Below are 27655 nucleotides of genomic sequence, written 5' to 3' on the forward strand. Positions count from 1 at the left end.
TATTTTTCCTCGATGTCTAGTAACTGTCACACCTCAAATATGCCTCAAATGCAACAACCGTTTCTACCTCAATTTTAAACCGTTTGAGCCGATAGCGATGACAGATAGACTCTCTTAGATAAGGCAGAGATATCTACTAGACATGGATACGACCATTCTTCTAGATTTTTGCTAGATATGACGGAGATATGGGTACCTTGATTCTTCTTCTTTTCATTTTTATTTATTTTTCGGATGTTATTTATTTTGAGTTATTTTTAGAAGCGGTTTGAACCATTTTTTCTTTTTATTTGATGTTTTCAAATAATGAATTATATTTAAATGTTCGCTTCATACAATAACTCTGTTTTCTGTGTAAACACACAGAGATCGACGAGTGCGACAGCAAATGGAACCAGCTGCATTGAGCATCGACCGATGGAAGCCCTGGAATCGAGCCTGGATAAATCAGGCATTTAGCCCAAAGGTTCCATTCTCGGTCTTGCTGCGAAGGACGTCTATTGTAAATGCGAAGCTGGAATTCGACTGGATGAATGAACGGTCACAGTAGGTGCATGCGAGGGTGCATGCATGTGGTCTGAAAAAACGAATCAGTATTTTTTTTTATCTATTAGGGGCAGAGGGAAGTGAAACTTCATAGCTACCTAATTCCGGTGTAATTGCATGTGGTGGACAAGCTTGTTCGATCAAAGAATTCTTTTCCGTAGATAGTGTACAATCATGCTGGTGTGTTCGACGGTGATACGGCGAATCCAAAGAACGTGGGAAAGTCTGTGAATAGAAATTCACATCGCTGAAAACTCTTGCATAATGGCTTGGCAGCTCTAGAAAGCGCTTAATGAGAAATACCCTAAAAGGTACATAATTAAGTTATTCTACTTAGTACCTATAATTATATGAAACTAATAAAATTACTGCACTCGGTGCGGTTGATATTTACCTTATTGCAAATGTAACATTTGTTCGGCTACTCGTCGGTATGTCGCTGCAGATGAATTATCAGATTGTTCGAGTTGGAAAATACGCGGCTACAATGCCCACGCAATTGATTCTGCTTCTCCTGCTTCTCGATGACATTATCCTCCAGATACAGGAAGTGCACAAGTATTTCTTCTGGCGTAATACAAGCTGTGCTCGGAAGCCCTCGTGAGTATTGTCGATAGGCAAACAGTTCTTTCGATTTCTGATGATCTTAAGCGTGATGCATGATTTTTTTTCTCCGGCAAAAATTTTGACTACACAGTCCACATATGTTCTCTGCGAACGATCCCTTCAAAAGGTTCCTCCTCATTCTCCATCTCTGAATCGGAGTCACTCAGTTCTTTTCCATCTGGATCTACTATTTGATGGAAGCGGCAAACGTCCAACTTGCAAACATGTTGGACCAGATAATCCAGATAGTTCTAATAAAAGTGCTCAACAAATACGGTTTGGTGTGGACGTACGTTAACGTCGGCAAAAGATTTCGGATCCGCATGGGTTCGAAGATGACTCCGCAGCTCGGCAATTCTATACAATGCCGTATTGCAAATTCGACAGATTGCTTCTATCTTGCGCCGCCTCGCAAGCATATCTGCCATTAGAGCCAGGTCCACATCGGTCAATCCTATAGTTCTTTTATTTCATACTTCCTGTGCCATTAGAAAATAGAAGATAATTCATAAAATTTAATTAACATATGACATAAAATCTTCAAAACAAAAACTATATTTTGATTACCTGGGGTGTTTTATTATTTCCTTTGTTTATTACTTAATTAGACGGCAATGCACATATAAATAATTTAATTTCACGTTCACCGGTGGAAACGAATTATTATAAATAAAATGGCGATGCAAGATCATGCGGGCAGCGCTTACCAGACTACCCGGAAGGTAATGAGAAATTTTTTGACAGAACCGCTTCGGTTCACAGCAGAGTGTGAGTGTATGGGTAAACACACACACATGAAAAGGCTTAAAGGGGAGTTGGTTCGAGCCTAAGATGAAAATGAATCTTGACTAATGTGGTTTGCATCTTGTACAGGTAGATTCCTGTTCTCTTTTAGACATCCTTCCATGCGGGCACATTCGGACGTGAGAATCTCAATAGTGAAATTGAAATAGACGAATCCAAGTAAAAATAAGAAGAAGACACACGACGGTGTTAACTTTGACAGATCCTACAGCTCAGCATAGGGAGATGATTTTAAAATGCTTATAATAAATTCTAGACAAAATGTAATTAAAATCTGATTGATGTACGGTACGGAAAAAGTTCCGAATTACATATCTGGAAGCTTATCTCAATTTTTTTATTTTTTTCCAAAAACGTATCTATCATACAGTTCGGAACTTTTTCCGTATCATACATCAATCAGATTTTAATTACATTTTGTCTAGAATTTATTATAAGCATTTTAAATTGTTCTCCCTATGCTGAGCTGTAGGATCTGTCAAAGTTAACACCGTCGTGTGTCTTCTTCTTATTTTTACTTGGATTCGTCTATAAAATAAATGGTGTGCAGAAAGATGTTTTAGGATTATATTTACATGCCCATAATAGCTGGTATTATTTTTGAATAATTTGAAAATATGTAGCCAACAATAGTTTGGATAAAATGTAGTTGCTTGTAAACGCACGATTCGGGAGAAGTACTTTTCAAAATGTATGCTGGACATATTCATGAAGATGTTCGCTACGCTGAAAAGCATGTCTTGCCACGGGGTTGCATAAAAAGAATAAGTTCTACACACTTTCCTGTTTTTTATGCATAAATGTTATTCATTTGTGAATAAAAGATAGTCATAATTGTGCATAATATTTATTCCTTTTTATGTGTAGTCCCATTCTCCCACGAAAGAGAGTACTTTGAAGTCATAATTGAATACTTTATAGTCAAAAAAGCATACTTCAAAGTCTTTTGTGTGTAAACTTTTTTAACAGTGCTGATTATTTTGCGAGTTGTCAGTGAAAAAACATGTAGATAGGTGAATACTGTCCTCAAATGCATGGAATCAAATTTAGCACATATTCCGTTATTTTAGTACAATTTCCGCGGAGGAGAATGTCAACATTCGCGACAGCACCCACCCACAATCGCAGGAGTGTCAGGCTCGTCAGTCCAGCTGTCGACGGAATCTCATCCTGAAGCAGAAATTCGCGTGTTTCAGGTTTGTGTGCGTTTGACTTTCATTGATTGCCTGTCGTGCGGGTATTAGGGTTTCACATAGAATTGATTGCATTTGTGCCGCAGTCTCATCTTTCGCGATCTCCACTCCGCTTCTAGTTGCTCCGTGTTAGGACGAAAATAAAAAGCAAACGATTCGACGGACAGCTTCCCCCGAGGACCATTACCTAGTTTCAGGGTGCCAGCAGGACAAACGCAAGGAAGATGATGCTCGCTACAGTTGCCGTGCGCGGATTGACCCGCCGTTCATTTTCGACCTCGAAAGTCCTTTCCTCTCAGCAGCTGACCGTCCGCGATGCCCTCAACTCAGCCTTGGACGAGGAGATGGAACGGGACGAGCGGGTGTTTCTGCTCGGCGAAGAAGTGGCCCAGTACGACGGTGCCTACAAGGTAAGTTTGAGAGACCCCGCGGGAAGCAGGTGGTAATCTATTTTTCGTCGGCTTAAAGTTGATCTCCATGTCTTGTTACGTAAACATTATTTTTGTCGTCGCTGTTCGTGTGGATCTCCCACGATAGTACAGATTTCTTGACGATTAGGAGGGTGTGTGCGGAAATTGAGTGGGCCAGGGGGACAGGAACGTACGCATACACTTGAAGGTTATCAGGCGGCGACGGATGACGATTTTTGTTTACAGTTGGGAGGTTACATTTTGCGTGGAAATGATTAGCTGCATAGAGCATCATATTTTACAAGTTTCTTGATTGTGATCAATAAGAAAAGTAAGAGTTCAGCATTAAATTGATTAAGCCGTATGTTTTGTGTAACAATGAAATCAGTTTCGTAACTAAGACACAAAGAGTGTAATCGAAGACATAACTGGGATATTCTTAATATACAAAAACACAATTCATATTTAATTCGCTTTTAAAAATACTTGTTCCAACAAAGAAAATTAGAAATATTTACATTATGACAATTCTAATCAAACCTTTTTTTTATGGCAATTGATAACACACGCTATTTGCTCGTGAAACTGTACTTGGTCCTTTATAGTCCTTCATAAGAATTAGGACCGTGTGTCGTAATTAATCTTTGCGGATGAAGATTTGAAACATTCACTGATAATTAGGTTCTTTATGTTCCAATAGAACATACGAATGATTGATTAAAAGTATGAAACCGAGTACTACTTCTTTCTTTTTTTTTTTCCTCAGGTATCACGTGGTCTGTGGAAGAAGTATGGGGACAAGCGAGTGATCGACACGCCCATCACTGAGATGGGATTCGCCGGTATTGCCGTTGGCGCTGCCTTCGCCGGCTTACGTCCGGTGTGCGAGTTTATGACCTTCAATTTCTCCATGCAGGCCATTGATCATGTCATTAACTCGGCAGCGAAAACTTTCTACATGTCTGCCGGTACCGTAAACGTTCCGATCGTTTTCCGTGGCCCGAACGGTGCCGCTGCCGGCGTAGGAGCTCAGCATTCCCAGTGCTTCGGCGCATGGTACTCACACTGCCCGGGACTCAAAGTTATTTCGCCGTACGACAGCGAAGATGCCAAAGGTACGCTTTAAATTAATTTGGCCATTTTTTTTTTCTAAATATATTAATTGCTTTATTACAGGACTGCTCAAGGCTGCCATTCGTGATCCAGATCCAGTGGTGTGTTTGGAGAACGAAATGCTCTACGGTGTCGGATACCCAGTGTCTGATCAAGTATTGGACAAGGAATTCATCCTTCCCATCGGAAAAGCCAAAGTCATGCGACCAGGAAAGCACATTACCTTGGTGGCACACTCGAAAGCCGTGGAAAATGCCCTTCAGGCGGCGAACGAGCTGGCGGGCAAAGGTATCGAGTGCGAGGTAATCAATCTACGTTCACTGCGCCCGCTGGACACTGAGACGATATTTAAGTCCGTGCAGAAGACTCACCACCTAGTAACAGTTGAGCAGGGTTGGCCGCAAAGCGGTGAGTAGATCTTCCCATACAAGCAAACTGTATCTTTTATTTCGCATCGTGAAATTGTATTTTTAATTTATTCGCAGGAATTGGATCTGAGATTTGCGCGAGAATTATGGAACATGAAACATTCTTCCATCTGGATGCACCGGTATGGCGTGTAACAGGTGAGTTCGTTTATAACGTTTTACAAATGCTAGTTAATACACTTTAAACATGCTAGTTAAACAACAGTGCTTTTAATACTGCATGTACCATTAACATGTAGTATTAGAAAGATGCTACAGAACATATTATAATACCTGGAGCCCGAAAATCTCGGAGCGTTCATGAAAAAAGTTAGTCCCCTGTAATTATGATTGAGTAATAGATTTGTCTCGCAAGCAAAGCGCGATGAGATCGGTTCACACATCTATCAATTTGGTTTGGAATAGGCGATTACATTCCAGTCCTAAAGCAGACCTTTCGGACAATAACGACAGCGCCCCCAAAATTGCTGCCACAATGAACGTGCCGGCTGTTACCTTGCGTTTTTGTTGGCGCTAATGTCAATTTATAAATGATGATACGCCCACGTTACTTCGTGTATATTGCAGATGTGCAAAGATGAAAAAACTGCTTTTCGCTTGCATTTGGAGTTATGTGCCCCAGAAAGCATGATGTAGTTTTGTAGTAGACCGCAATACGTTTACACCTAAGATTTTACACTACTGCGAAAGTCCAGAATGTCTTTGACGAGGATAGCGTAGGAAGCGTCGTTCGTGGTGGAAAATCAGAAAGCAAACTATTTCAATTGATGGAAAGAATTTATCTTCGAAATATACACAGCAAAACAGTATGCAGACCCCTAGCCAAGTTCACGGGGGTTGCCGGCACTGTAGATAATATTCATCTGTGTAACATATCACATTTAGAGCACTTCAATACGCCTCTAACGATTTACAGTGGATCGGCTGCTTTACAAAGTGAGCCCCTGAGCGCATGTCCCGGCATACTTAAGAGGTATTATAGCTCTTTAAACATAGAGGATCCGCTAGGTCTCAGTAGTACTCTCAAAAGGGGTCGGGAAATTAATTAATTTCTCGACAACTGGACGTAGCGAAGCCACAGGTAGGATTGGATAGGTTGTAATATAGATTGAAATTGAGAAGTCATGATTACAATAGATCATTCTTAAATTTTAGAGACATTAAAATTTCATAAAATCTGGAATTACTTCTACACTCCGAATTATACAGACTTGAAAAATGTCGATGCAATTCGATATATTTGAAAATAGCTCTATGATAGGAATCTGAATTTATGTTTCTGCATAACAATGAATATTTTTTACATAAACTTTGCATTGGTTCTGATAATAAGTCTTAACTTCATAGCAAATCAGAAATCAGCCAAGAAAAGAACGAAGGATTGAAAAATTAGATTGATCATAAAATGAAATAATATTGAAATTCATCTTCAGTCGACTCTCTACATCTCAATGTTCTGTATCTCGATATCTCTCCCTATGTTGGTCCCTTCGATCTACATATATTTGGGCACATCTCGATAACCTCCCTATTTCAATATCTCTATATCTCGATGTGATCTGATCACATTTCACCCTCCTTTTGTCGATATGTTCAAATTTTTAGGCTACTAGACCATCTTCGGAGAATAACAAACATATCAACAACAGGAAATGACATTTGTTTTGAGGTCGTTTTTCATAGCAACGAGCTTTTTGAATCTAGTACCCATTTCAGTTTTCCTTCAATTCCTTGATCTCTCCCTATCTTGGTACTACCAACGACGCCCATGCGTCTGTGGCATGGACGTCCGTACGTCCCGTGCCAGCTCACCTCTTGGGGATCTCAGGGCCGGCACAATACCGCACTAAGGAAGACTTACCTGTTCTTCTGATCTGTTCTCAACCTGAAAATCAAACGTTTGATGCATGCAAATAATGTTCGCGACACAAGGTAATTTATTGTTAATGGTTTAATCAAGCGCATTTATTGAAAGCTAATTTAGATAGGAAACACTCCACTGTTTTGTTAACTCACTGTTCCGTTGGACCTGCGTCGTCGGGAGGGCCTGGGTACCGCTGCGTTCGGCCGGAAGGGATGGGATCAGGCTTGGCCGGATTCGGGAACCACGATGTCGGCTTCAATACCGAGAGGCTTCACCGTGAGCGAAGAGGCAATCACGGACTTTTGGGGACTGCTTTGTAACGTACAGTCTTGTTCCACCTTCTGGGAAGCGTGCACCACGTGGCTGGCAAACCACTCAAACTTTCCGATGTGATCGTGTCACTATGGTGATCACTGTACTAGTCTCTTCAATCGCGGATCTTTTAACGTTCACACGCGATAACAGGGCAAACACTTGAGCTGAGCGAGGAATTACTCCTTAACTTTTAGCTCCCACTACTCAAGGCCGCAAAAATGTGCGAGATAAACTCTTTTACAATTAGCACTTTCAAAAACTTTTTGAAAATATACTTCACTTCACGCTATCCCAGGATTAAGAGAGCTCTCCTCCCTTGGGATGGGGCTTTTATAGCTCAGTGGGCGCTGGTCGGGTTGAGTCGTCCGTTCAGTTTGTTCACCCCATCAAACGATCAATCAAACGATCATCGGGTTCGGACCTTTGCGCGCTTCGTTGTTTCGAGCAGTTGGATTTTGGTGTGGATTACAGTAAAGCAATATTGAGTCTATCTACTGCATGTGATTCGTGAACGAATTCCGTTTATTTAGATTTAAATTGAACGTTTTTTTATATAATCAAAATCATTATATTGCATGAGGAAATTTACTTTTACATATGTAGGGGTAATGACGGCTTTGGCAGATTTTGTTCTATTATTGGCAGGGGGTTTTTTTATGACTGATTATGTTCAAATTTGGCCCAAACATTCTTTGCATATCAAAGAATATTGTGGCCAAATTTCATAAAATTCGGTCGACAAAAACCCCCCTGCCAATAAAAGAACAAAACCTGCCAAAGCCGTCTGTTCCCCTATATTTATTTATTTTCAAATTAAAAGTTCATCAAATTTTTGAAAATAAGTTTGAAAACTTTGGAAAAGGCTACAATCTCGATGGTCCCTTCAATATCGAGATGTGGAGAGGCGATTGTATTTAGACAGGATTTTTTTATTCGTTTTTGAGAAATTGTGTAGAAAGAAGTTTAGTGTACTATTGAATAGAAAAATATTAAATTTTAATTCTGAGACAGAAGAGAGACAGAAAAAGAAAGTGAAGATTGTGATATAAAAGAGAATGATACCGATACCTGATACTGATATTGAACCCGTCAAAATGTTCAGTGATAACATTTACACGCAGTCGAAGTCCGATACTTCACAATTACTTTCTGCATGAAGCATCATTGAAAAGAGAAACGGTGGTAAAAGATCTGGGAATCATACTGGATTCAAAGCTCACGTTCAAAGATCATATTTCATATGCGACCTCTAAAGCATCGGCCAATCTCGGTTTCATCTTCCGTATTGTAAAGTCATTCAAAGATGTTTATTGCCTGAAGACATTCTTCATTGGGTCGATCAATACTCGAATATGGGTCGGTAGTATGGTCTCCATTTTACCAGAATGGTTGTATGAGGATCGAACCTGTGCAGAAAAAAAAATGTAAGGTATGCCTTGCGATTATTGCCTTGGAACGACCCAGACAATCTGCCGCCCTACGAGGATCGGTGTCAGTTAATCAACCTGGATCTCCTTGGAGTGAGCAGGAACGTATCTAAAGCAATGTTTGTTTCTGATCTTCTGGCTAACCGAATAGACAGTGCGGGGGTACTGAGCCAGATCAACATCAACATCCGAAGAAGAATATTTAGGAATAATGAATTTCTGCACATACCGGCTACAAGGACTAACTATGGCTTTGAGCATGTGTCGAATTTTTAATAAGAGTTTCAATGTCTTTGATTTTAATTTGTCTATGGAAACTATCAAGAAAAATGTTTTGCGTTTACTGTGTCGTGGTTGATTATTATGTTTTGTTAAGTATATTTCAGCGTATTTAGATATAAGGTAAATCTGTCATTAGGAATGTATGATTCTGTTGGTAGAAAAGATGAGAAGGTTTAGCGCTCTCTTGAGTAAGAGTTTACAATATTCAACTCAAAAGAGCTTTTCCCTGCTCCTAAATAAATAAAGAAAATAGATATTAATGAAAGGATAAAGCAGATATTGATAGATAGATAACTTGACTTGGTAATTCTTTTGAATTTTAATACATACTGCATCTTCTTCTTCTTATTATTATTATTATTGGCATTACATCCCCCACTGGGACATTGCCGCCTCGCAGCTGTTCATTCAGCACTTCCACTGTTTTTAATTGCGAGGTTTCTTAGCCATTTTTGCACTCGAATATTTTGAGGCTAACACGATGATACTATTATGCCCAGGAAAATCGAGACAATTTCCAATCCAAAAATTTTCTAGACCGGCACCGGGAATCGAACCCAGCCACCCTCAGCATGGTCTTGCTTTGTAGCCGCGCGTCTTACCGCTAGGCTAAGGAGGGTCCCTGCATACTGTATTTAACAATGACTAATACACTTATAAGACAAAGTTATATCTAGACCAACATTTAAAAAGGCGTAACAGCCAAAATTTATTCCTTCTGATTCTTCGTCCACATATAAAGCTTTATTTTCATATGTTGGTCTAGATATTGTAGGGTCTGAACAGAAACATATAAACCTTGATTCCCACCTTTCTTATTGAACGTATGCAATTGCACGAATGACGACAACCGAGTAAGACGTTCAGCTCAGGCAGAAACAAGAGGCACAAGTGGTGTGACTCTTGCAGTGAACGGTGTGCTCGGTCGAGTCAGTAGCGAGTGTCATAATTTAACTAGTGAGTGTTTTCAGTGATTGTTAATCCACCCGAAACCCCCTGTTCGATCACGAACTGCGCTCATCGACGTAGCTGCTGTTGAAGCACGACGACAGTGCAGCGTGTGAGCTGCTATTCATGTGTGTTTTTGTTGTTCTCTGTTCTCGCGCCAACTGCTCGCGTTATGTGCGTAGCAGTTGGCGCGCTATAAGTCCAATTAGAATTTAAATTTGAATGTTTGTGCACACGTCCCCAATAATTGTAATACATGATAATAATTGTTTTGCCGTACTAAGAGTCGCCTATAAAAGGCGATTCTACACTTAATGTATCGTACAGTATTCGTTATCGTAACCTCCGAGCTGACACGCTGCCTCTCGGAGGCAATAAATTCAACAGTTGAAGTTCAGTCTGCATTTGTTTTTATTTTGATCGCCGCCCGGAATCCCAATAGAAGTGAAACACAACGTAGGGTCGTCCCACCCTGGACGAAACACCCCCTTTGAAAATCCCTACATTTGGCGACGAGCGAAAAGGGAACAATAAGGTATTTATTTTTGATTTAAAATGTGCGTACTAATGCGAAAAACCGCCTGAAAATTGCCGAAGAGAAAAAAAGATGGCTGATTTTCTTGTTCTGATGTGGCATCATTCTGGTTATTCTGGTCGGCCATATTGAAAATGTTGGAATTATTGAAAAAGATGCATGGGGTGCAATTTAAAGCGGGACCTTGTTTCAGCTAATTAAAAGCAAAGGAGAAATATGCATGGAGTGATTTAATTTTGTTTGTTTGCTGCGATTTGAACCCAAAATAAAGGGTGGAGTATACCTTTTTAAACTAATCATTGATTTTGATTGAATAATTCAGAATATGAACCGAGGCAGGGTGCCCGGGTGATGTCACCAGTTCCATGGGAGTTAACAAATTGGGATTTAGGAAGTAAATAATATCCGGGTTTTCAATTAAATTTGGTAGTCGCAAGATTACATAGCATTGAAATGGCCCGTGCCAGGGCACCACGTCTGTTGCAAGTATCAGAGAGCCTATGAAAATGAACTGTGGTAGGGTGCCCAAATTAGAGTTGCCAGTGTCTAGAGACCAAGAGAGATGAATCGAAGCAAGCGTGCTCAATTGATGTTCATGATGCTAGAGAACGAGATGAGACAAACTGTGGTAGGGTGCCCAGTTGAATTCAATAGTGTCCGGGGAAGCTAAAGAAGTAAATTGTGGCAGTACTCGATTGGACCGCGGCAGGGTGCCCGATGGAATCGGGGCACGGTGACAGATGGAATTGGCAGGGTGCCCGATTGATTTGTGGCGGAGCGCCCGAAGGATTCGAGGCAGGGTGCCCGATGGGATCGAGGCAGGGTGCCCGATGGGATCGAGGCAGGGTGCCCGATGGAATCGGGGCAGGGTGCCCGATGGGATCGGGGCAGGGTGCCCGATGGGATCGGGGCAGGGTGCCCGATGGGACCGGGGCATGGTGCCCGCTGGAATCGTGACAGACTGTTCGAAATGATTTATGGCAGGGTGCCCAGTTAGAGCTACTAGTGTAAGAGGACCTAGAAAAGTTAATCGATGTGGGGTGCACGATGGGAATTGTTTGTTTCAAGGAATCTAATAAATTGAAATGTAGTAGACTGTCCAGTATATGTTTCGAGCAGTGTTGGTAAAAACTCAAAATCTCAAAACTCATGGATGATTCAAATCAAGCGTGAGTTGAAACGCACCCAACTCAGCACCTAAAAACTCATGGATGAGTTGAATCATCCATTTGAATCATCGTAGGTTTTCTTTTGTTCTCCTTCGTTAAAAACAGTGAATTGACGTTTGTCGCATAAAATATTAGACACTCTTTTATGTATAAGCAATAAATTGCCCCAAATTGATTTCAAATGCGTTTTTAAACCAAAATGATTTTTTGGCAAATGAGTGAAATGATGCGTTTTAGCATGAAAAATTCAAGCGTGATGCATTCCTTTAAAATCGCAGACGATTTCGTTCGCACGGGAGCGCTCGTTGATTGAGATTTATGAGTGATTTTACCAACACTGGTTTCGAGTATGAAAATTGTTTGAATGAATAAGCATACAATACAAAATTGCAGAGTTATTAACCATGTGGAAAAGTGCAAAGATAAGGCAATGCGTTTCACTTTTTTTTTTCATTGCGAACGCTCTGTCATAGCGTGGTTTCAAATGGTAATGTGAATTCCACGTTTCCTTTTATCTTATTGTAGATGGAAGAAACCCGATCTATTCCGATGTTCAGATGTGAACAAATCGAGAGTGGAAAGCTTGCTAAAGAGTGCTAAGAATGGAAGCGCTCATTGGAATATTACTTTGAGGCATGTCAATTGCACGATCAGAAAATGATGCGTTCTAAGATGTTACATCTTGGCGGGCCACAGCTTCAGAAAGTTTTTGGCACTCTTGAAGGAACTGAAGAGTTCCCTCTGCTAATGCTAGAGAAGCGTTGGTATGATGTCGCAGTTGATCGCTTAGATGCGTATTTCAAGCCGCGTAAGCAGGATGTTCTAGAGAGACATCGTCTGCGAAGCATGAAACAAGGAACTAATGAACGATTCGAACACTATGTCTAACATACTAATGAACGATTCGAACACTATGAACACTCACATAAGGTGAAAAGCGTTTTAGAAGAAACTATGCTGATCGATGTGATTGTTGAAGGCTGTATCTCCCATGAATTGCGTCGGTAGATTCTTGAGAAGATCGGGAAAAGTGGAACTGAGTCAGGATTCAATGAAATTTGTAAGGTCCAGAACGTGTTGAAGTCAAGGAAGGAGCGCAGAGAGGATCGTATTGTGAGTCGTTTCGCTACACCGGCGTCTAGTTTGAGCAAGGATGTAAGGATTTGTTTTGCATGTGGTCGTCCGGGTCACATGTCCAGGTCACCTTTTTGCCCTGCGATGGACCAGATCTGTCGACGGTGGAGAAAAACCGGCCATTTCGAAAATGTTTGTCGTAAACAACCTGAGTCACGATCATCGGCTCCACCGAAGAAAGTACAAATAGTCGAAAATGTACAAGATGACATCTATGATTCACCGCAACCGGTACAGCAGCCGGATCCGCAGCCGATGACTCATCGCACCGCTGCTGAAAGAAAAGTTTACTATACCTTCTACACTGGAGGTAATACGAATGTATTCGATTGTACGGTTGGGGGAGTGAAGATCGACATGTTCATCGATTCTGGATCAGATGTGAACTTGGTCACATCCGATGCCTGGGAAAAAATAAAAACACAACAGGTTGTTGTCTCAAAATGTGAACGTGGCAGCAGTAAGATATTGAAAGCATACGCATCAAGTGAACCACTCACTATTCTGGGAACCTTTCGAGCGGAAATTAAACTAGGAAGAAGATCCATCAATGCGAAATTTCTGGTCATTAAGAATGGACAGCGTAACCTGCTTGGCGATACTACTTCGAAGGAGTTAGGAATCCTGAAGATTGGGTAGGAGTCGAACCGAGTTACGGATGATAACAACCGCGTCTCTCCATTTTCTAAAATCGTCGATGCTAAGGTACGAATTTCTATGGAACCATATTCACATCCCGATTCCTCTAGAAGGAGCGGTTGTAACCGTTCAAGAAAACACTCTGAAGAAGTGCGACAAACGCAGTGGCTTAAGCGCCACCCTCGTTACCGAGAGACCACTGGTCGTGTTAAGGATTGCCCGACTAAGCTGTTTTAAGCATGAGCGCAATCTTCTCAGGGTTATCGAACGGTTGTTAATTTGATTTGATTAAACGTAATGGCTAGAAATAAGATCAGCAATGCAATACACTGGGGGTATGTAACAAAGCGGAGAATAGAAACGTGCTCAAGATCAACGTAAAGTGAAACGCAATACGACAGACACCCGGGCGGACAAAATTACCACAGGGCTCAGCGCGTAAGAAATAAAGAGAACATAATTATGTTGAATTCATTTTATGTATTCATTCGTTTTCGTTTTTTCAAATATGCATGTGTGGAGTGTGTGTGTTGTATCGTGTAATCATCATGGCCATGACTCACATACCTGCGCAGGATTTAGAACGGTGCTGGCGGTCCGGGAGTTCATCGGACGAGGGGTGCACCAACATCGCACGATGTTTTTGCCAACAGTGGCGGCGAGGCAAAAAAGATCCTCGGGTGGGCGTTGCACGCTGCCACCGATCGTGCGGAAATAGCTCCAATCCTTGATGGCCGAAATATAGATGCGGGGGAGGGTATCGGCTGGTCCAGTACGCTACCAGATCATTCGTCGCCGAACGCAGGAAGGCTGGAAAGGGTCCACTCCGTCCGTTTGACTGCCAAGGAACTGGCGGGCCAGGATGAGCACGGTCGTCACCGTAATCGTCTTCACGTGGACGAATTCCAAAAAAAAGATGGCGGGAAAATGCCAACGAGCTTGTCGCTCGGATAAAAAAAGCGCCCGTTGGACGCTATGTTCCAACGAGAAACGAAATTAAAATAAATTCCAATAAATGAATTCACTTGTCATAATTACCTTTTGTACAGATTTAGAATTGCACAAGAGCGCAGAGTTTTCGCTTCTTGTGATACTCTAGTCGGAAACTAATTTAATAGGGAAAAATTAAATACAATTATTGTTTTACGTTTCACTCATTAATCACTTGAACTTTTATCCTTTTTTTTTTAATTAAATTAATTGAAATTGAAAACCAACCTTTAATTAGGAAATGGAAAAACACTATCACTGAAACTAACAGTCCGCACTCTAGCCGATATAATTTAGAAATGGCTGAGTGGAACTTTTAGAAAATCTAAGGAACCTTAAAATATATGTCCATTATGAAAATTAAACTAATACAACTAAATGATATTTTAGACGAGTAAACCACAGTTTATTTCATTGCAATATTAAGAGGCCATCTACGTTTAATCCGCAAAGTATTCATTAGTTTGATATAAATATAAAGCTTTTATCCGATATAATTGAGCTTTTTTTTTATAACAGACATTTATTCTAATGGTGCTGTTATGTAAATAGTTCCTAAAATAAATATTTTTTTCCGTTGCTTAAAATAATTCATTTTTTTGTACTGTTTAGAAATAGTTTTATATCGACAAGTGGCAAAACGTTACACCACACGACGCTATTTTATGAAAATTTGATCAATGTGATATTGATCAAATTTTCATAACCCTAAAATTTACGTTAAATAATAGCTTCTTCCAATTGTTACTCTTTGAAGTTTAATCGCCCTGTCGTATTCTCACTGTATTGAACCCAAACATTAACTCAATATCCTATCTTCATCTACTTCATTGGACCTAATCCAACCTACATATAGATCACCTTCCATTAACGTAACATATTTCCAAACGTAAACATAGCATTATGCCCATCTGCCTCATCAGATTTGTCCGACCACATGCAAATGTGTACACAAGCTACCAAAACTTTGCTGGAAATCAACAACATCAACCATTTAGAATTGACTCAAAGCGTTTACTTCTCAGCCTCACATCACATCAAAATAATGAACCATATCAATTTGCTTCATCAACCATTTGTTGACATTAAATACAAATAGTTCTGGAATTCATTCGTACGTATCATAGTGAATATTCTAATAAAAACATCGCAACGAATGAGCAATACTGAGTTCAACCCTGCGTTACTTTTGACAGAGCGATGAACCTGAATGAACTATGTGAATCAGATCAGAACAAAAAAGCGAAAGTGTCAAATCGGAGAGCAAGCAACATGGAATCGCTACTACTAACTTCGAAAGAAATAAAGATTATTTCTGCTGAAAATCCGGGGAGTATTCAAAATATAATGGAACTACTATTGTACTTATGTCTTTTATCTATTTTTGCAGGTATTTGCGGCAATGGATCATTATTGGAGTTGGACGCCAAACCAATTTGGAAACATAGAAGCGGTATCGGTATCAGCTTTAGCTACACTAATACCTTCGGAGTATACTACGAACACAGCGATGAAAACAAATGAATTTTATGCTGCCTTTTCCTAAAAGTGATGTTTATTTTGCAAATGAGGAAGTAAATTATCAAAATTTCCAACTTATGTTTATGATTTGGATTCAAAGTGAAAGTGAATTATGTTTATTTATGGTTATCCTACCTATTGTTGTTTATTTACATATTTACAATGATTGCCTGTTATTTTATCAAAGTGCCGTTTTTCTGGATTTATCCGAACGTGTTTTCAAAGGGAATATCACCTGTAGTAAACTTCATAATGAACGATTCATAGCTTTTTCATTTATTTGTGTTAGAATTTCTTGATGAATGACGCGTGAAATATACCTAATCGTCTACCGATCTCATCAGCTAATTCATAACTGTCTCCTAAAACTTTTGTGACCACTGCTTCCGTGTATTTGGGGGCAAGCTTGGCACAAAAATCTTTACCTTTATCTGAAAGAAAAGTGCTTTTTTTCAATACCTTTTCCCCTATTGTATATTTAGGTGCTTTTGAGTTCGATCTCAGGTTATAGTACTTTGCCTGTTTTGTGTATGCCTCCCGTTATCCGTTAATATAGTTTGTGGTACTCCGAACAGTAAAAAGATTGACTGTTCAAGGAATTTAATCAATGAACTGGCCGTTGCTTGTTTGAATGGTTGTACAAGAACAAATTTTGTAAATATATCTGTTACAACGAGCAAACATGTACTTTGGGCTTTGCCTGACGGTGGAAATGGACCTAGATAGTCCAGTGTCAAGAATTGCCAAGGGTGGTCACACCCTTGTTTTTGGGAACCCATAGGAGGGGTACTATTTATATTAGAACTTTTGGACGTTTTACAGGGTATGCATGATTTACAAAACTGTTTTGTCTCAAGGGCCATTCTAGGCCAATAAAATTTTTCTTTTAATTTTGCGATAGTTTTGTCATATCCTAAATGAGCTGGGTTGTGGGCAGTTTCGATGATTTGTAGTCTCTCTTGATTCGGAGGATAGTATTTCCAAAGAAATCGTTTGTCTTCCACTTTCGCATCGTTTTGGACAAACTTGAGAAGTTTGTCACCCACAATTTTGAACTCGGGATATCTTGCTGGATCATTCAAGATGCTTTTTTGTAAGTCTTTATATTCCTTGTCTACTACCTGAATCGTTTCGATTCTCGACAAACAATCGGCAAGTACATTATCTTTGCCTTTTCTGTACTGGATAATGAAGTCGTATGATTGGAGTTTTAAGGCCCAACGGAGAAGCCGAGAATTCCCGTTGGCCGCAGTAATGGTGAACAGCCATGTAATGCTTTTCGCATCGGTTATTACGGTGAAGTTGGTTCCTTCAACGTAGTGTCGAAAATGTTCAATTGCAAGTAACACTGCAAGACATTCTTTTTCCGTAGCCGCATACTTGCGTTGCGTGCTAGTAAGTTTTTTGCTAAAGTATGCAATTATACGCTTGCCGTCAGTGTGTTCTTGCAGCAGTGCAGCACCGACTGCAAGTTGTGACGCATCGGTCTCAACTATGAATGGCCGATCATATTGGGGATTAGCTAAAACTGGAGAAGAAGTAAGCACAGATTTTAACTCATCAAGTGCATGCTCCGCTTCTTCGGTCCATTTGAATTTCTTAGACTTTTTAAGAAGGTCTGTAATAGGAGCCGTTATGTGACTATAATTTTGAATAAATTTATGATAAAATCCCATCAAGCCCATAAGCCGTCGAACCTCCCGTATTGATTTTGGACGGGGGTAGTTCAGTATAGGTTCTAGTTTGGTGCTGTCAATGGCTAGTCCATTCTCAGTTAGAAGGTATCCTAAATACATGACTTGTCTTCTACAAAATCTGCTCTTTTGAATAGAGATAGTAAGCCCAGCTTTCTCTAAACGTTTGGCCACCTCCTTCAAAAGGCGAAAGTGCTCCCCCAAGGATTCAGTAGCTATTACGATGTCATCCAGGTAGATAAATACGTAAGGCTCTAAATCAAAACCTACAGCTTTATTCATCAACCTGCTCATTGTGAATGGAGCATTCTTTAGGCCGAACGGAACGACCTTAAAGCGAAACAGCCCCTTTGGGGTTCGAAAGGCGGTAAAGTTTCTAGAACTTTCCTTTAATGGCACCTGGAAGTAGGCATCTTTCAGGTCGATAATGCTGAAGAACTTGGCTTTCTGTAGTCTATGAAAAATTTCATTCATATTGCGCATAGGATAAGCGTCTTTTTTAGTTATTGAATTAATTTTTCTTGAGTCTAAACAAACACGGATGTTGCCATTTGACTTTTTAACCGGGACCAAGGGACTTGCATATTCACTCGTGCATTCTTCTATGACATCGAGTTTTTCATAACGTTCCAACTCTTTTTCAATGCTCTCCCATATGCTGGGTGAGTATCTGTACATAGGCATATCGCGCATTTTCGCACCTTCAACTACTTCGATTTCATGCTCTATTAGGTTTGTCCTGCCCAAATTATTTTCGCTAGTCCATTGAAAATATTTGAGTGTTTCGGTTAGTTCTTTTCTTTCGTTCTCGGATAAGTCGTGCTCTGTTTCAATTGTTTCAATAGCTGAGATCGGATCTAGAGGTAATTCTAATGATGGCACGTCCAACGACTCATCTTGTTCTGGTTGTGCCTTGTGCGTTTAATCCGCCATCTACGTTTAATCCGCAAAGTATTCATTAGTTCGATATAAATATAAAGCTTTTATCCGAAATAATTGAGCTTTTTTATAACAGATATTTATTCTAATGGTGCTGTTATGTAAATAGTTCCTAAAATAAATATTTTTTTTCCGTTGCTTAAAATAATTCATTTTTTTGTACTGTTTAGAAATAGTTTTATATCGACAAGTGGCAAAACGTTACACGGTTAATCAGAAGCTTGATGAATTGCTACGCAGGGACATAATCGAACCGAAGGAAGGTCCAGCAAGTTGGGTATCACCATTGGTGGTCGCCAACAAAGCAAACGGTACCATTCGCCTATGTGTTGATTTACGCCGTGTCAATCAAGCCGTTATTCGCGAAAGACATCCTATGCCAATTATTGATGAGGTTTTGGCGAAAATAGGAAGAGGAAAGTTTTGGAGCGTCCTTGATGTTAAGGATGCATTCTTCCTATTGGAATTAGAAGAAGAATCAAGAAATATTGTGATGTTTATCACACACCGTGGGCTGAATCGTTTCAAACGGCTGCCGTTCGGGCTTGTATCAGCCCCAGAGATTTTTTTATTTTTATATTGTATTTTATTTTATATTTTATATTTTTATATTGGTATCTGGACGACATTGGGGTAGAAGGCAGTACAATTGAGGAACACGATGCGAGACTGGAAAAGGTTCTTAAAAGATTCGAGGAAAAAGGTGTCATTTTGAACTGGGAAAAGTGCAAAATACGAGTAACGGATTTTGAGTTTCTTGGATATCATATTAACCCACAAGGAATCATGCCATCTGATTCAAAACGTAATGCGATTTTGTCATTTCGTCAGCCACAAAATGAAAGTGAAGTTAGGAGCTTCCTGGGGCTTGCTAATTACATGGGGAAGTTTATCCCTGAGTTGGCGGCTATAGACGAGCCTCTGAGGCGACTGACTCAGAAAGATGTGAAATTCCATTGGGGCGCAAAAGAGGAATCTGCGTTTCATGCCATTAAACAGAAATTGGCCAGCGCTGAAAGATTAGGGTTCTATAAGTTAGAAGATCAAACATCTGTCATCGCCGATGCAAGTCCACATGCCTTAGGTGGCGTGCTGGTTCAAACTGATACAAGTGGCGTTTCACGTGTCATCTGCTATGCTTCCAAGTCTCTGACAGATACAGAGAGACGATACTGCCAGACAGAAAAGGAGGCATTAGCACTAGTCTGGAGTGTAGAAAGGTTCCAGATCTACTTGATTGGTAGAGAGTTTAATCTGTTAACAGACTGCAAAGCATTAACTTTCCTTTTTACTCCTGTGTCTCGTCCATGTGCACGTATCGAGCGATGGGTTTTACGGTTGCAGAGCTTCCAATACAAAATTGTGCATATCTCAGGACACACCAATATTGCTAATGTGTTGTCTTGTCTATCGACATCTCTCCCTATACCGTTTGATGAAATGGAAGAATTAGTTGTCAACGAAATATTTACCGCCGCAGCAAAGATGATTGCAGTCAAATGGGAAGAGATAGAAAACATAAGCCGCGATGATCCTGAAATCATGGAAATTAGTCAAGCACTGAGATCAGGTATGCTTGACGATTTACCACTGCCATACAAAATCATATCCTCGGAGCTATGTATGGTGAGCGATGTATTGTTGCACGGTGATAGGATTGTGGTGCCCAATAATTTACGGGACCGTATCCTCCAGTTAGCCCATGAAGGTCATCCGGGAACACGAGTTATGAAAACTCATCTTCGTGGAAATGTTTGGTGGCCTAAAATGGACCTTGAAGTTGAACGACTTGTCAAAGCTTGCCGAGGATGTACCTTGGTATCAGCACCTAATGCACCGGAACCTATGCTGAGAAAGGAACTTCCAGCACGGGTTTGGGAACAAATTGCGATTGATTTTCTTGGCCCATTACCTAATGTAGAGAATTTACTGGTCTGTATTGATTACTACAGCAGATTTCTTGAGGTAGTTGAAATGGATGAGATTACTACATCAGCTACAATTAAAGAACTACTAACCATTTTCTCTCGGTATGGATTACCAGATCCTTCGTGCTGACAATGAGCCACAATTTTCTTCGGAAGAGTTCCGTTCGTTCTGTGAAGAGTACGGTATACATCTAGAGAGTACAATCCCTTACTGGCCACAAATGAATGGAGAGGTGGAAGGTATATTCTGATAACCGACGAAAAATAAACCCAAGCGCTATCAACGTTGGCGATCTTGTTTTTGCGAAAAGGACAAAGAAAGATAATAAACTACGCTCCGAGTTTGCTCCGGAAGAATTCAGTGTAGTTCAGAAAAAAGGGAATGATGTTGTTATCCGGTCAACTGAATCTGGTAGAGAATATAGAAGAAGCGCAGCTCATTTGATAGCCGTACCAGCAAGAGTACATGACAGTACAGATCAGACTTCGGAAGCATATGAACAGGAGGAAGCTGTGGAAGAATCATCAATCCAACGTTCGATAGAAGGTAGTTCACCAGAAGAGGTAGCAAGGGCTTCTAAGCGGATCAGGACGGAATCTAAGTTACTTAAGGACTATGTTATATATTAATGGTAAATGATTGTTTGTAAAAATAAAAAAGAGGTAGGGTGTAGGGTCTGAACAGAAACATATAAACATTGATTCCCACCTTTCTTATTGAACGTATGCAACTGCACGAATGACGACAACCGAGTAAGACGTTCTGCTCAGCCAGGAACAAGAGGCAGAAGTGGTGTGACTCTTGCAGTGAACGGTGTGCTCGGTCGAGTCGGTATACCGGTATACCGAGCTATAGCGAGTGTCATAATATAACTAGTGAGTGTTTTCAGTAATTGTTAATCCACCCGAAACCCCGTTTGAAAAACCCTACAGATATAAGACCTTTATGCTGAAACTTAACAGACAACTGACACAGTGACAATAATAGATTTAAAATATAGAAGACAAGTAGTGTTATACATTAATTATACAACTTACAACTATAGAGATGACTCAATAAATAATCAACGCCTTACTAAAAAGGTACATACGAACAATACTGACATATTCAAATTACAGTTTTACTTACTGATCTGATTGACCAAACCACATTCCTGGAAGTTTTCAAGAGGATTTTGTGAGCTGATTTCCACAGCCAAATTCAAAGTAGACTAGTCCTTCCGGCATAATCACTTGTCAACTTTCAAAAACCCACCCCGATCATAGCAATCCTATCGAAAAAAAGAAATATTCAAAGCAAAACAGTATGCAGGGGCAGGGCTTATGCATCTATATGCAACTGTGGGTGGTTTTCATTGGAAGAATTCAGTAAGGCTAGACAAGCGTATATCAAGGTACGCTAGGATAAAATTAACGAAAACATAACCCTAATCTGAAAAAAATAAGCTCTTTTTGTGGAATGTCTTCAACTGTCATCTTTACCTTTATTGATTTATATAGCAACACTGCCGTAATCTGAAAAAGTGACGTATACGCCATTTTCCAAAAATGGTGTTAACGAGTACTACTCATCGAGCTCTTTAACAGAAAAATGAGAAACATGCATGTTGTAAAATGGCTGTTACGTCACTTTTCCAGATTACGGCAGAACAGGCATTCTAGTGCCCCAATGATGTCTGGTCTTTGGTCGTATTCTAATCTCAATTATATTTGTCAAGTCAAATCGACACACAATTAAAAAAATAGTCGATTTTCCAATCTCCAAAACACACTGAAGAATCGTCAACGAAGCGTTTGACGAGAAACTTTAAAATCAATCAAAAAAATCAAAATCAAAAATCTAATTTTAATCAAATAAAGAGGCCTCCCGGTTAACCCTTATGCGGCCAACAAAAAAAAAACGCGTGGATGACCGACAGGGTACCCGTGTTCCCATAAATTTATATTCTCATAACTTCAACAATTTTCAACCGATTTGAATAATTTTGAGTTTTGGAAAAATAAACTCATATACTTTTTGCCATTTGTCAAGGTTTATATTTTATGTCCATGGTTATACAAGAAATCTTAAATAAGGCTAAAGAGTCTACACGCGTAACCAAAGGTCATTCAACCAGTTTTAAATATGCTACAAGCTCTTTGCGCTTCTTAGAATAGTCGGTGTTCACAGTATATGGTTCGGGTAATGCAAAAAATCTCTGAAGTGAGGTCTTACTCATCCGAGAAATATCTGGAGTAAAGCCTAAGGATCTACTCTCGTAACCAAAAGTCTCTTATCCAAATTCAAATACGGTACATGCCCTTTGTGGCTTTTTACAAGGGATAATGCATTTACAACACCAAACCAGCACTCGTGCATTGTAGTTGCCAAACTACCATACGGAAGTGTACTGGAGTGTCGGACTCGACCGTACCGACCGGTAATACCGACTAAACTACCTTGGGCTACGCCATCGTTTCCCCCAGGAACTACCTCCCAGTACTACTTCTGGGGGATGATGCTCTTTGTAGTCTGTAGCATAGAATGCGTTCACAGTATATGTTCCGAGTCATCCAAGAAATCTCTGGATAAAGGCCTTAAGGTCTACACTCGTAACCATGGGTCTATGGATTTGTCTCAAAGGCGGTACATGCTCTTTGTGCTCCTTCCCTCAATTACTCACCTGGAAATCAAATGTGATCACTATACATATGTTCTGCGCTATCGAAGAAATCTCTTGGATAAGTCCTCAGTCATACAAGAAATCCCTGGAGAAAGGCTATATCGTCTACACGCGTAACCGAAGGTCTGTCAATTGGTTTCAAAAGTGGTACATGCTGGTACATGTCCTTGAAAAATACACCCGATTCTGTTTTTACACGGCCATGTAAAAAAAATCCCATGCAAATTTTTTGCAAAGTTGCTCCATTTTGCATGATTCGTCGAGAAATCATAAAACTTTTTTACACGGATTTTCAAATTTTGAACTGAAAACTTTTTTACACGGAACGCATCCCCGTGAAAAAAAAAATAATCGGGTGTAATACGATCAAAACATATGTACTGCAAAACCTCTTTTTGCGCCAAAAACGGGGGAGCGTAAATGGAATCAGAGCGTAAAAAGAGGGAGCGTTATTTCGAATTTAGGGCGTAAAAAGAGGGAGCGTTATTTGGAATTTTGAGCGTAAAAAAAGTTTGCCATCTTTTAGGTAAGCAAAGTTTGATATTTAACTTACTTTTAGTCTTAAGATGTGTCTTTTACCAATTTCGGTATTAAGGTCGTCCAAATTGTTTTCGTTATCATGGTCGTCCAATTTTTTGAGTGCTGAGGCCTTAAGATGTTCTTGGTACGCCGAGAAATCAAGAAGTCATAAGGTGTGCGATCTTTTATGACGCACAGTAAGACGTTCATTATCATTTTCAAGTACTTAAAGTTTTTCGAGATCCTCCTGGAGCTTGAACCCACGTGTTTTGTGATAAATAGAATAGAGCGCCTTCATTGCACATGTTCATGTTATCTACACGCGTAACCAGAGTTCTTTTAGATTGTTTTAAAAGTGGTATATGCCCTTTGTGGTACATAGAATAGAACGCCTCCACTGCATATGTTCATGACCATATAAGAAAATCCTGGGAAAGGCCTTTAGATCTACATGCGTAACCAGAGATTTTTCGGATTATTTCAAAAGTGGTACATGCCCTTTGTGGTACATAAATTAGAAAATGCTAGAATAGGCCTCAGGATCTTCGCACGTAACCAGATACCAGGTAACCAGGATTGTTTCAAAAGTGGCATAGAATAGACCGCTTTCATTGCATATGTTTATGGTTATCCAAGAAAACCCTTGAACAATCCTCAAGAACTTCACGTGTAACCAGAGTTCTTTCGGCCTATTTGAATAGTTATACATATAATTATAGAGGTGTCATTAATATTAGTACATTAAATGATACTAGCGTTTCACGCTGTAAATATTAGTCATAGAACAATGTACCCTTAGACAAAGTTGTAGAGGAAAATTATCGCTAGAAGTCCGCCATACAACGCTTTTCGGAATTCCGCTTATGGAATGAGTCATTGGCTGAATACTAAATGATAATGAAATGATAAGTTCAATCCCTGCTTAACAGTGACCATTTGAGCAACGTAGTTTAGAAAATTTAATAACCGTGGGTAATAACAGGGATTGATCCGGATTAGAGTTTTAGTCGAGAGACTGTTAACGGGTTACATGAAAAAAAAATTCAATAATTTAAAACCCTAGACCAAAATACTAAACAATTGTTTTCTCATTATTTCTTACAGGAGTGGACGTCCCGATGCCTTATGCCAAATCGCTGGAGATTGCGGCACTGCCACAGACTGCCGATGTGGTCACTGCAGTTAATAAAGTGTTAAATGTTAAGTAAACTTGATGGTGGGGGGATCGATCGAAAAAACCACTAATGAGTTACTACGCCGTACCAAGTCACAAGAGGTCCGCTCTGTAATCGTGTCACCCGGGACCTCAGTTTCAGTGCACAGTGACATGAAGAGTGAGGGTTTCAAAGACGTTTCGCTAGGTTTGAATGATTTCGTTTTAGTTGATTGGGTTTTTCTATCATTTATATTTATTTAGGTGCGTCAAAATCAAAACGTTCGATCGGATGGCTGAATATATTGTAGGATTCTAAAGTATTCTCCTTTCTAAAGGCGTCGTGCGATTCTCTGTTATGCGCAACTCAAATAAACTAAAACTTTTTACAAATCGGATTTACTTTGAAATTGTTAATTTTATTTATTAATCGATTGGACTGTCTCATTAGATTTCTGTATGTCATCGTTTTATCAGAAGGAGACAGCTGGTAGACTAGCGCCGCGCTACACAGGAAACATAAAATATTGTGCTTACCGAATGTCAGGATATTAAATAATTACGTAGTTGATAGTTGAATGTACATAGAAATGAACAAAACAACGATATTGTTATTAGGAAGAAAACAAACAAAACAAACAAATCAGCCATTTCACCAACCAGATAACCCCATAGTAAAACTACACCCACTGATAGTTGTCCATTTTCCCGATTGTTTCCTTAGCAAAATACGATTCGCTCACGTTATCTGCGATGACATTTGGGAGACATTGCCAACACGAAATAATACAATTTTGAAAACAAATAAGTTATTTTGAATCCGATTAAGTAATATATCACTCTGTCCATTAGGTTTTGCCGATGTTTATCACCCTGAATCTGTATTAGGTACCTACATTTTTTTCAGCTCCCTCTTTTGGTAGGAAGGGAAGGGGGCGCTAAGCCAGGGTGGCCACCGAACCGGGAAAACGGGAAATTGAAGTCACCGGGCAAAAAAAGCGGGAAAACCGGGAATTCAGAATATGTACCGGGAAAAAATAAATTTTTGTCAAGTTACATTCAAAGCTCTTCAGATTTATTATTTTATTGTTCATTACTCAGTCGCATTCTAACTGAATGGCTACCCGACTTTGACATTAATTTACTATGTTTTGAAAACTTAAATGTGAATATGTACACATTTTTTAATTTGAAAAATGTATTTGAGGTAACCACTTTCCTTCGATGGAAATCGAACACACGATCCTCAGTATGCTAGACTGGTGCTTTCAACCAACTAAGCTACGAAGGACCTCCTGTCTGGCCATTATACTGCCGTTATACGCACAACTGTCCCATGTATATAGTGAATACCAAACATGGGACAAATATGCGCATGACGGCAGTATAGATATGGACACTACAGAACCGATCGGCGTGAAAATTTGAATACAGGAATTTTGGGGCCAGGGAAGGTTCTTATGATGGGTTCGAGATACCTACCCGCTCTAGGAGAGGGGCTCCCGTATGAATAAAACGCAAATGTCTGCATAACTCGAGAATTATTTGAGCAAATGGAACTAAAATTGACCTGTCGAGGTTTTTGAAGACAAGAAATGTTTCTGCGATGAATCAAGTCCCCTCCCGCTCTAAAACGAGGCTTCCATACTATTAAAACACACATTTCTGCATAACTTTTTAATAATAAATTCAAGATTTTATTTTAATAGATAGAACTGGAAATAAGAAAACCAAATTCTAGAAATTTTAAATGTAAAATTGATTACATTACGAATGCCTAAAATTAACCAAAATGTGGGTAAATCTATTTTTGAAAACAAAATAATGATTTGGATCGGAAATAAAGATTTGAGTCGTCAGATTAAACTGTGGCAAAAATTGAAAACTTCATCAGCTGCACAAGAAGGTCTTCTTTGAAATAGTCTGAATAAGATCAAATAGAGAACTGAACATTGAAAATAGTTCGGCTGTACTATAAGATACTATACGTTTGTACTGCTTTCTGTGATCATTATGCACTAAGAAATAAAAATAAAACTGGCATGCATTGGTTCTGTCAGAAACCTTTGAAATTTTTGCAACCAATAAAAGAATAGAAACTTTGTAATAAAGTACTAATGTGGTATTGTGGTGATTTAATGCCGGTTGACACTACCATTATATGACCATGAAGCGCACAATTGAAACGCAGGCTTGACAAAACTCCTCACACTCGCTAGAGTCAAATAAAATCATCATCAGCAAAATGGTGCCTTCGCATCCTCACAATTGAGTGGAAGCGTAAAGAAGCAGAGGTACAAAAAAGCAGAGTGAGGAAGTGCAAAATAAAAACACATGTGAGTGAGGCGTCGGGCGAAAGAGCACTCATTGACCCTCCGGAGCGACGCTTTGTGTGTGAAAAAAATCTTAGAGCCTGTTTTGAGTGTGAGTGTAAGTGAGTGACGCACCACAAGAACAAGAGGAACAGATAGACTCGCTCTTGTTTTGCGACGCACAAGCTCGGGTTTAATGATGCACAATGTTGTGAGTTTTGATGCTTATTTCTGCTCCTCAAAAAAACGCTTGCTCTTGCTCATTTTCTACTCGGCGAGGAGTTTTTGGCAAGCCTGTTTAAACGTGCCTGCGGATTAAAATATTTCGCATTACACGTTGCTGGTAATTATATGTTTTTTCTCAAAAATTCGTTACAAATTATCAGTCACTTCAATATAAAACTGACCTCTGGCTTTGTCAGAAAATAAAACACCCAATTAAAGCTTTTTTAAAACTCTTACCCTGTTTTTTAAAGTTAAATAAAAACCGGGAAAAATCGACAAAACATATCGGGAAAAATCG

At 39.7% G+C, this 27655-nt stretch overlaps 1 protein-coding gene and 2 long non-coding RNA genes across 5 annotated transcripts; 1 reads left to right on the plus strand and 2 right to left on the minus strand.

Annotated features, from left to right (window-relative positions):
- Positions 1 to 341: 341 nt before the first annotated feature.
- LOC134223723 (uncharacterized) lies at positions 342 to 1848 on the minus strand. The gene is made up of 4 exons (XR_009982686.1): positions 1720 to 1848; positions 941 to 1631; positions 645 to 850; positions 342 to 577 (listed from the first exon to the last, which is right to left on the minus strand). It is a non-coding gene; the product is annotated as an uncharacterized LOC134223723 (long non-coding RNA).
- Positions 1849 to 3019: 1171 nt separating this feature from the next.
- Positions 3020 to 25628, plus strand: LOC134226604 (pyruvate dehydrogenase E1 component subunit beta, mitochondrial). Of its 3 annotated transcripts, none has more exons than XM_062707481.1 (6): positions 3020 to 3152; positions 3269 to 3559; positions 4326 to 4674; positions 4736 to 5080; positions 5158 to 5238; positions 24772 to 25628. In XM_062707481.1, the coding sequence occupies exons 2-6, from the start codon at positions 3374 to 3376 to the stop codon at positions 24873 to 24875; spliced, it is 1065 nt and encodes a 354-aa protein (XP_062563465.1). In that variant the 5' UTR covers positions 3020 to 3152; positions 3269 to 3373; the 3' UTR covers positions 24876 to 25628. The 3 variants fall into 3 exon arrangements, 2 of the variants coding, with proteins under 2 accessions (XP_062563465.1, XP_062563464.1); XM_062707480.1 differs by having other exon boundaries at positions 3041 to 3152; positions 3236 to 3559; XR_009983515.1 differs by lacking the exon at positions 3020 to 3152 and having other exon boundaries at positions 3159 to 3559; positions 24772 to 25028; positions 25085 to 25628.
- Positions 13943 to 14744, minus strand: LOC134223724 (uncharacterized). Its single transcript, XR_009982687.1, has 3 exons — positions 14632 to 14744; positions 14452 to 14519; positions 13943 to 14386 (listed from the first exon to the last, which is right to left on the minus strand). It is a non-coding gene; the product is annotated as an uncharacterized LOC134223724 (long non-coding RNA).
- Positions 25629 to 27655: the final 2027 nt, after the last annotated feature.

Source organism: Armigeres subalbatus, chromosome 3 (assembly GCF_024139115.2).
Source record: "Armigeres subalbatus isolate Guangzhou_Male chromosome 3, GZ_Asu_2, whole genome shotgun sequence".
In the NCBI taxonomy this organism is placed as follows: domain Eukaryota; kingdom Metazoa; phylum Arthropoda; class Insecta; order Diptera; family Culicidae; genus Armigeres; species Armigeres subalbatus.